The 10867-nt window shown below is 33.2% G+C and overlaps 1 protein-coding gene across 2 annotated transcripts; it reads right to left on the minus strand.

The window, feature by feature from the left end:
- Window positions 1–1309: 1309 nt before the first annotated feature.
- On the minus strand, window positions 1310–4941 carry LOC121792563 (shaggy-related protein kinase alpha-like). 2 transcript variants are annotated; one of them, XM_042190554.1, is made up of 13 exons: window positions 4546–4941; window positions 3790–4029; window positions 3612–3704; window positions 3446–3505; window positions 3098–3370; window positions 2929–3003; window positions 2661–2717; window positions 2435–2575; window positions 2298–2348; window positions 2125–2220; window positions 1929–2012; window positions 1738–1840; window positions 1310–1656 (listed from the first exon to the last, which is right to left on the minus strand). In XM_042190554.1, the coding sequence occupies exons 1-13, from the start codon at window positions 4603–4605 to the stop codon at window positions 1586–1588; spliced, it is 1404 nt and encodes a 467-aa protein (XP_042046488.1). In that variant the 5' UTR covers window positions 4606–4941; the 3' UTR covers window positions 1310–1585. The 2 variants fall into 2 exon arrangements, with proteins under 2 accessions (XP_042046488.1, XP_042046489.1); XM_042190555.1 differs by lacking the exon at window positions 4546–4941 and adding an exon at window positions 4224–4292.
- Between the last annotated feature and the right edge of the window lie 5926 nt (window positions 4942–10867).

Raw genomic sequence — 10867 nt, forward strand, 5'->3', positions numbered from 1 at the left:
GTGAATAGTGTCATTTAATAGTTGCGGTCCGGGCCGCAACCTGCAGGGTTACAGCAGTTGGGGCCTGGGCCGCAACTGTAGAGGAATGACGACGTGGAGGGGACTTGGGGCCGGAAATGGGGACGGGGTTACTGATGCCCTAAGGCCTAATTAATAGGGACGAGTACCAAAAAATGTCAAGCCAAGTGATGTAGACATGACGACATCGGTTGAATGCCATGTTGTGATACGTGATTGGGTAAAGTGAAAAGGATAAAATGGCTTATCCATGGTGGAATTACATGATTGGTTGAGCGCCAACTCATACCCATGGAGTAATTAATTTATTCTATTGAATCAAATAATGGACTAAAAATAGTACTTCCACATTTTATAATAATTTGTCATTATTTGATCCGACACAAGTTTTAAAAAATGAAACAAAAAATAGGTCGAAAAAGTTAGTGGAATTGGAGTCATACTTTTATACTATATTAGTTTTATAATCGAGTGAGAATGAGTTAATGAAATGTGAGGTTCACTACTAAAAATATTTAAAGTGAAAGGTGACAAGTTTTTAGGGACGGACGAAAATGAAAATAAGTGACAAATTTTGAGGGACGGAGGGAGTAAAAAACAAAAAAGTTCATCAATATTTTACTCCTTTCGTCCCATAATATATGCCACACTTTCCCTTTTAGTTTGTCCCACAAAAGATGTCATATTTCCATTTTTTGAAAAAGTTATCTCTTACATTAATATAAAAATTATATTTTCTCTCTCCATCTAACACACAAAACAAAACTTCCTAAAATCTCATATCGTCCCACAAGTGTGACATCTTTTGTGGGACGGAGGGACTACTATCTTCGTCTACGAAAAACAAAAACTATTTCATTTTGCTTTATTCCTTAAAATTAGAAATTTTCTACTGTATGATTTTTTTTTAATATGATTGATTCTTCATAAACAATATTAATCATATTATTTTTTTATCTCTCTAATTTTACCAATTGTATGTTAAAACACTATGTGATTTATAAAATGTACCAGTGGTGTGCCTCTACAAATTAAAATTACTTACTATCATAACTATAGTCATACTAGTAATTATATTTAATTTTAGTTCATGACGATGATGTGTTACATTATTATTCCTCCATTATTCTAAATAACATACCATTTCTTGAATGTCGACTCTACAAGAACTTTTTTAAAATAGAAATGTCACTCTTTCTATTTTATTCTCTATCGGCTGAACTCATAAAACAACATAGTACAAAATCACATGCCAAATAAAAATGTTCTACTTAGAGTAAGACGGAGGGAGTAGAAACTTCCAAATCGAATGAATCACGAAAGCGCAAAAGGGAATCTCATTCTTTTAATAGGAACAAAATTTTGATCAAAAAGAACTAAATACAAAAGAGATAAATTAATAAAACCATCTCCAGTTTGCAAGCAACCATATGTACAAAGCAGTCAGCACCGTTTAAGGAGGATTTCCGAGCAGCCATTCATCGTGCTTCATCAGAACTGTCTAGTCATCCACTTGATGAACTCCAATTTCTCCATCACCAATCTCTTCTCCTTAGTTTTCCTGGTTTCACGAAGTTTGCTTCCTCGAATGTTCTGGAATGAGCCGTTGCAGCAGCTCGCAAGGTGCACCGTCCAGCTCTGCAAGATTAAGATCCAACAGTTAACAACCGAGAGGCGGAGATAGCGCTCAGGGTTAAAGGGTGTAGGCGAAACACTCACCTTCTGGTGAGAAGTTGAATAGAGGAGGTAGTGGTCGCCCGTTTGGTAAGGTTGCGCTTGGTGCTCTCAACTCATCGAAGAAAGGGTGTGCACAAGCCTCCAACTAAATGAAAAATGAGACATATTCAAGTTCATGGAAATTGGAATGCGTGTATGTATGTATTGACGAGTATTAAAGATGAAATACTTACAGCTGTGAAACGTAAAGTCGGGGAATATTGGAGGAGCCTCGACACCAAATCCACTGCCTCAGTAGGCATTCTCCTGTTAAATACCTGTGAACGATAACTTCATCAATGGTGATTTTACATGGAGTATTTGGATAGTACGTAGCTATCTGAACAGGGAAGGGAAAGGGAAAGAGCTTCCAAGTCGAGTTTCACGAACCTTGTGCCATGGGTGGGCTTTAATCTGAGGAAATTTGAACTCAGTGTAGTTTCGGTTCATGCATTTGATTTCCTCCCTCGTTGGAGTACCCAAAACCTACACAAAATTTAACAGCTGAGGGTCCGGATGCAACGAGAGAAAAGATGTCAGGTGTAAAGAATATGCAAACTTACCTTGATTATTTCAACTAGCTGATCAACGCTGCTTTCCCCGGGAAAGAGAGGCTGCATGTACAAAATAACGTGATCACTAATTCTAACTAGACCTAAGCAGAACATGTTTTGCAGAGAAAGAGTAGATGCATGCCTACCTGCCCCAAGAGTAGCTCAGCCATAACACAGCCAGCCGACCACATATCGATCGCAGTCGTGTATTCTGTAGCTCCAAAGATGAGCTCGGGAGCCCTATAATACCGTGAGCAGATATAGGAGATATTTGGTTCACCGGGTACCTGAACCAATAAACACAAATCTCAATGAGAGACCTTCAAGCATTATTGGTAAGACTTCATTCAGACTCAGCAGAGATTTACATACCAGCATCTTTGCACTCCCAAAATCACAGATCTTAAGCTCATGTGTGGTCGGATTAACCTGCAGCATAAATTAGAAGAGAAAATGAACAACTGTTGGTTTAGCAGGAGCGTGAAAATCACTGCAGTTGGGCAACGTGAATCCATAAATGAATAGAGCAGCGGAAAATGTCAAGACTTCAATATTTTGGAGCAGAAAGCCTCAATTCATTCAGAAACAACCATGCACCACTTAGAAAAATGCTATATTTGAAAAATAAGGAATAATATACCAGTAGATTATGTGGTTTAATGTCCCTGTGACAGACTCCAATAACTCTATGAATGTAATTTAGGGCCCTGCATATCTGCAATTTTGGATCAGAAATAACAGGAACCATGATTTCAACATACAAGAAACCACTCAGAAGACAAATAGCTATCACAGGAAATGGAGTGTACCTGGTACACATAAAGCTGCACGTAAAAGACAGGCATGTGCTGATTCACTCTGCTGTAGTGCCGGGAAGCCCGATAAACAGTTTCTGGTACATACTCGAGAACAACATTAAGGTACACCTCATTCTTCTCTGTAGTAGAATGGAAGGAATGCTTCAGCTGCACAACGTTTGGGTGGCTAAGCAACTGCATAATCTGCAATTCCCTGTTCTTATATCTCCTATCCTGAAGCACCTTCTTTATAGCCACGAATTCACCCGTTTCAAGGCATTTAGCCTACACCAAAAATCATATTAGGACACCAGAATATATAATGCACTGTCTCTCATAACTACATTTCTTCCAAATTACCTGATAGACAACGCCAAATGACCCAGAACCAACAACTCGCTCAGCCATGTAAGACATTGTCTGAGGAGAAGATATCACAAAATTATACATGCATACATACTCAATTACTCATGTTAAACAAATGCTAACATGATCAACCACAGCCAGTAAGCACAATCACAATCACCTGTTTTGGATTTCCATTCCGGCCACCAACTGAAGTCACGATTATCTGACCTGTTTCTGTCCCGTTGCCACTGATGACTGTCGGCTCCACATCCTGGAAATAGCAACCAGTTCCCATGTCAACAAACTTATCTATCAAACTAACATCATTTCACAGAAAACTAGAATCGAAATCTAACCTTGACACTCTCCTCATTATCCTCTCTGATTTTCATCTCATTCATCTCCTTGGGAAGCTCATCGTGACCAAGCTTGTCATGTCTATCATGATTGCTACTAGATGTGCTAGCAACAGCTTCACCTGCTTTGTGCTGCTCTGGATCCCTCATACTGTTCTCTACTGCCTCTACTCCACACGGGAGTCTCTGATTGAAATCTTGATCCACCTTCACCCTCTTGATAGTGCTAGAATCCCCAACCTGAGAAAAACAGATCATCAAGCTTTAGAATTTGGCTTATGTTTTTGTGATTCACTCCACTTCCTTTCCAAAAATCCTACAGATGCTACCAAATTCGATGCCAATGCATCATTGATTATTCACTATAAACATCTTCAAAGATTAAACAAGGGAGACAAAACAAATCGCAGCTTCAAGTAAGAGCCACTTAATACCAGACCGCAACAAAATCCACCGAAATCACAAGCTTTCCTGTCGTTATCAAATTCTCAACTTTGGAAGAAGTCCACACGTATCAACATATCAACTCTAAGAAAGTAAGAATGTGGTAATATAATTCTATACACAAGAATAACATATATGCTAAAAATGACATCGAATATAAGGACAAATCATCAAAAGCTCAAATGGAAACCACCAAAAATACAATCTATCAAATTTTCAAACATTTTCGCCAAATAAATCCAAAAATGCAAAACATTTTGATTATAATCAAAATAAAATAAAATTCATTACTGAAGAAGGAAAACAAATTACAGGATCTGAAACGGAGGAGCGGCCGGAAGTAATGCTCTTCAGCCGCCGCATCATATTCATCTTATTTACCAAAAAATAAGAAAGTAGATGGAAATCTCTTCTTCTTCGACCTCCAATCAAATCAACCGAACAAAGAGCACAGTCCACAATACGAAATGAGAAAATGTGTTTCTCTTTTTTTCCCTCTCTCTTTCTTCCCTGCGTTCAAAAACAGAAACAAAAGAAGAGAAGAGAAGAGAGAGAAATGAGAGAGAGAGCAAAACCAAAAAAAAAAGGCCAAAGGTAGAAAAGAAATTCCGAGAAAAATAAATGCTGATAAAATCACTCTCTCTCTCTCTTCACTCAATTAATTTCCTCCAGTCAAAGCTTCAAAACTAATCATCTTTGTTCCGAATTCCAACCATTATTTTTTTTATCTTTGATCACTTAAGACTTTGAATCTCCACTGTCGATATCGCACGGTGTGGATTGGAGGAGGTTTTCTAAAGTGGGTTTTTTGGCCAGCATTTAATTCAGACTTATTTTTTCAAATTTTGAAATACATTGAATTAAATTATTTATCTAGGTGCGAATTTGTAGTTACTCCCTCCAATTTTTTTTAAATAGCAACTATTTCTATTTTTGGTCATTCCTTAAAAATAGAAACTTTATAATCTTTCTATTTTATAATATGAACTCCACAATTCACTATCTCTACTTTAACTACTTTTTCTCTTCATCTCTCTTAATTTACTCATTTTTCTTTTCATCTCTCATACTATACCAATTTTTCTCACTTACTTTACCAGTTGTGCATTAAAACTCTTGTCGTTTCAAATGTTTTTATTTTTTAAATACGGAGGGAGTATATTTTATCTGTCCCCTAAAAATAGAAGTTATTTCATTTTTTATCTGTTGCCTGAAAATAGAAACTTTCAATTTAAGAATATTTCTTTTTTTTAATAAGGTGAGACTCATTTTCCACTAACACAATTTTATCTCTATCTCTCTATCTCTCTCTTATTTTTCTAATTTTGTATTAAAACTCGTATCGTTTCAAAAGTTTTTATTTTTAGGAGATTGATTGAGTATATTGATATAGTAGTAGGGATGTAATCAAATACAAATTTTAAATATTGTACAAATTCCAAACTATGATATGAACCTTTAGAAAATGTTAACAGATGAAAAAATAACAGCAACAGAAAATATCAACACAGTGTCAATGGTTGATACCGTGTCAACAGTTGTGTTGACATTATATAGACATTGTGTTGACATCAAAATATTAAAATTTTACACTGTGTTGTGTTGACACTATATTGAAAAATTTCACCTACAGCCGTCATTTTTTACTTTCCTATACACTCATTCCTTAATCTCCGAGCCGAAAAGGAAATGAGCGAGTAGCCCGAGACGGAGGGAGTACAATATATAAAGTTTGTATTTTATCACTACCCATCCTATAGTAGTAGGTAATTTACGCAATTAACTGAATGGATTTAGTTGTGAATATCTTAGGATATCTTATTTCATGTAATATGTAATTGTATATATTGCTCCTCAATTGCAACAACAGTAATATCTAAACTATCTTAAATATAAATATAGGGAGGAATGATATACTACATACCTTACGTGAGTTTCTTATGTGAGCACCACCCTCGTTTAATATATATTTAGTGTTAGTCGTTTCGATTTATATATTTAGTTTGATTCTAATATATTTAAAAATGTTATTGGAATTTTTAATTTCACAAAATTCATAAAAGTCAAAGTTTTATTTGTTATTTTATTAATTTATTTGAATTTATAGAGAAAACAAGTAAATAGAGCTTTGATTTTTATGAATGTTGTGAAATTAAAAATTTCAATAACATTTTTTTATGTATTAGAATCAAACTAAATATATAAATCGAAACGAATAACGTTAAATGTGTGTTAAACGAGAGATGCTCACGTAAGGAGCTCTTATAAACATTTTGCTTTTGGCATGTGCACTAAACAACCGTAGCTAGGTTGTATTCAAACAGAATTATTCATTTGGTATTACTATATCCAAGATTTTGGAAGGACCGATTTTCTTACAGTAACATTAATGTGATATTCTCATAAATATTTTTATCAGTTGTAAGGTCATTAATGCTTATGACGTTTAGTTAAATAGCTTTAAATACATAGCAAAATATTTGAATTTTGAACCTTGCAATTTGAATTCATCTGATTGAAACCACTTTTATGTTTTCATGCTCCATGATAAACGCAAAAAAACTACCTTTTCTATGTCCTCAAAATAATCTCATTTAAAAGTAAGAGTTAACAAAAAAATATTATAAATCCCATCATAAAAATATTATTAGTAATAATTAAAAAGATAGTATAATGCATGTGGTGAAAAATAGTGGATAACATGTCTCGTTATAAGCCGTGACTAAAATAGAAAGTGAATTTATTTGATGTGGGTGGTTTATTTTCTCATAGCATTAGCAATGGTGACCTATCCCCGGAGCCCATCTCAGAGCATATCTCCATTTTTTCCTGCGACGTCAGCAGGCCCATCTCAGAGCCTATCTTCCTGCCATGAGAGCTCATCTCAGAACCTATCTCAGAGCCCATTTCATTTCCACATTATCACTATTTTAATATATTTCACTTTTAATTGCTGGTGTAAATTAAAGATAATGTAATATACGCAAAAGACAAATTTTACTGAAAACAAAATAAAACATAAATAAAACATAAATAAAACATCCTACATTAAAAAAACAAAAAAAACAAGATAAAGATAGATAAAATGTGAATTGATATAAAATTGTTGAAGATAATATCACCGTGGAGAAAAGTAAAATTGAAATTGGGATTGGAAAGGGATGAATGCGAATTGATGGGGAATGAAGTATATAGTGGATTAAAAATTGAATTAAATTTAAAAAAAGAAAAAGAAAAAAGGGATATCGGCTGGGCCGATTGATAGGCTTCGGGGTGAAGCAGAAGGGGATGGTAGATAGGCCCCATCCCCACAACGGTGACCTATGAGAGCGGGGGGGGGATCGCTCGGCCCTTGCGACCGGCCCCCATTGCTGGTGCTCTTATGAAAAATGTCGATTAGTTTTCACATATTAAATGCCATTCTTCTAGCGATCGACCCCATTACTGGTGCTCTTATGAAAAATGTCAATTAGTTTTTCACATATTAAATGCCCTTCGTTAGAAGAAATACTGCCCTTCAGCTTACAACAGTCTAAAGTATGTGTTACGTAATATATGAATGCATTTTTATCTATATTTTTGGGGCACTTTAGTTTTAGCTAATTTTTGGGGGTAAAAATACAGTATCCTAATATATACACATTTTTTTCGTCTTTTTTTAGGCATGATCCTGCTCACTCGGCATGACCCTGCTCACTCGGCATGACCCATTTGACAAGTCTTGAATATTGGCATCTTATCTCTTAAGAAAAAACATGTTAAAAAAGTAACAGCATAATTATCTAATTTCTCACTTATACTATTCATGAGTCTCATCTTTATTTTTTTTTTAATTCTTTCATATAATATCCAATCATATTTATCTATCCTTATTAAATTAGTATGTGAATATAAAAAATAAGAATTTATTAAAATTCTTATTTATCTATTTATCTATCCTTGCATATTTACCAAAGTATGGGAAAATTTTTATTTACTAGTGAATTTTAAAGGGAAAATGGATTACGTAAACTTTGTTGTGCAAGCCCATTTATTACAACCAATTAACTGAAAGCCCGTAATTCAATAGTTCACCACATACTGATAAATGGCCCATAACATATTAGTATAGTTTTTTTATTACGGTAGTGGATATTCAGAATTTAATTAGTATTGACATGTACACCGACAGAAAAAACTGAAACTCATTTCAGAAGTTCATCTTCAATTATAGATCATACATCAACATTTTATGAGATTTTTATTATCCTGTATTTTTAATCACAAATTCAAAATGAGTCCCATTATAAATTATATTGATAATTTATATCAATCGCCATATGCTCAATCTCACACATAAAAAAATCAAGGCCAATCATGAAATTCATTGAAAAGATAACCAAACAAGACTGAGGTAAGAGATATATTCCATATTGTGGGTGTTTAATTTGCAAGATTATATATGATGATTAAATATATACTTATGTTTGGTTCATGATATTTAATCACAATTTAATCATAGATTAATATTCATATGATAATTTATCATAGCCACTCATTTAACTAAAATAATCTCATAACTTAATTTTTTAATTGGATTATCATATGATAATAAGTTATACCAACCGAACTGTACCTATATGTTTAATGCACGGATCGGTAATATGACTTCTTTGCACCAACGAAAACTGGTTCACAACTCATTATATACTTACTACAAAAAACTTGTATCCAAATAAATGTATGCATTATCTATTGTAACACTTTGAAAATGTCCTAATATGACATTTATTCATTGTGACTCTTTTTATCTACTGTGACATTTGAAGTGACAAGATAAATCTCCTATCTATTAGAACATTTAACACTATATTGGCCACATTATATTATGCTATATATATTTACTACAAAGATTGATTTCTAACAAACATTGTTAAGATAATAAGCCTAAAGAATATGTTATCTATTTGCATGGTGAAAGTACCTAACGCTTTTAATGTTTCCGCTCTAGCTAGCTAAGTCGCATTTATTTCTTTTTGGGATATTCGGTCTCTAAAATCTATAAACTTTGGTCAAATTTTGATATATCAACGAACTTTAAAATTATTCTAAATATCACAAATTTTGTATTCCGTTTTTTATTCCCAAACTGGACTCAAAAAAATAAGATATTTCCAACAAAAACTTACTTTATGATATAAAAAAAACCATGTAGAAAATCACGTTGATTAATTAGTTGGGCTAAAGTAGGATAAAAAAGGCATATATGTTAATTTGACATGTTGATTGACCCATCGTGGAAAATGGCAAACGGAATGTAAAGTTTGCTTTTATGACATTATAAACCAATTTTTAAGTTCATGAGAAATGTCATATATAATTAAGTAAAATTTATGATTTTAGGGCAATATCCCCTTTTTTTTGGCTACCCAATTATATTTGGGTCACTTTAATTTATACTTAAAAATCAACTTTAAATCCGCTAAAGATCAATACATTTGTCATACTTGTTTTCCCCACTACTTTATTATCTCCTTTATTAATTCATGTGCTAAGCATTTATTCATTAATCTTCTTGTTGACAGTAAACACATTAACTACGGTGAGACAGATTGAGTAATTTTTTTGTCATACATTGAAGATATACAACGAGGTTAAAAAATAGCATAAATAATTGAATACACGAACCAAAGTTATTAATTAATAGCAATACAACTCATGGAACTACTCAACAGAAGCCAGATTCAAACAACTTAAAATGCACAACACATGTAGGTGCACCGACAATTTAGTAGTCGTGACTCTATTATTATGTAATCCCAAATATATTTTAAATCTTTTGTCAGTATATAATTGAATTAATGTAATGATTGTAATCACAAAAATATACAATCACGAGGGTTACATACTTGCATATAGATAGTATAATTGAAGTGTGTACGTAACACTACACTCTGTCCCATTTATATCACTACTATAGAACATGCTCTAAAAAAATTAGTACTATATAATAGTACATGTAAAGAGATTCATTACCAATTATATGACTATTATTTTGAGATAGCATTATTTGTTTTTAACACCAGTCCATATTTAGTACTCCATCCGTCCCACAATAATTGTTACTTTTTTTCTATTTCGGTCCGTCCCACAATAATTGTTACTTTTTTTCTATTTCGGTCCGTCCCACAATAATTGTCACACTTCATTTTTACCATAAATGGTAAGTAGGTCTCACATTCCACTAACTCACTACACGCACATTTTATTTTAAAACTAATATAAAAAATGGGTCTCACATTCCACTAACTTTTTCAATTAAAGTTTTTATATTTCTTAAAATCCGTACCCACAATAAAAGTGACAATTATTATGCGACGAAGGGAGTAACAGAAAGAAATGAACACTCACTTGCTAAAGCCTTCAAATTTTTGAAATACTATATTTACTTTCTGAGATATATGGGAGAGAGAATAGAAGAGATATTATTTTAACCGTTTTTATATTGTAACAAAAGACAACTTGGTTATTTCGAGAAATTAATAGCATTAGTATTATAAATTTTATAAACAGCAGTTTCAAAATTGACAAGCCAATAGATTTTTCGAGAATGATAAGAACACATGTAATAATATCGATAATGAAGTGACATAAA

The sequence above is a fragment of the Salvia splendens genome, chromosome 2 (genome assembly GCF_004379255.2).
Source record: "Salvia splendens isolate huo1 chromosome 2, SspV2, whole genome shotgun sequence".
Classification (NCBI taxonomy): Eukaryota; Viridiplantae; Streptophyta; class Magnoliopsida; order Lamiales; family Lamiaceae; genus Salvia; species Salvia splendens.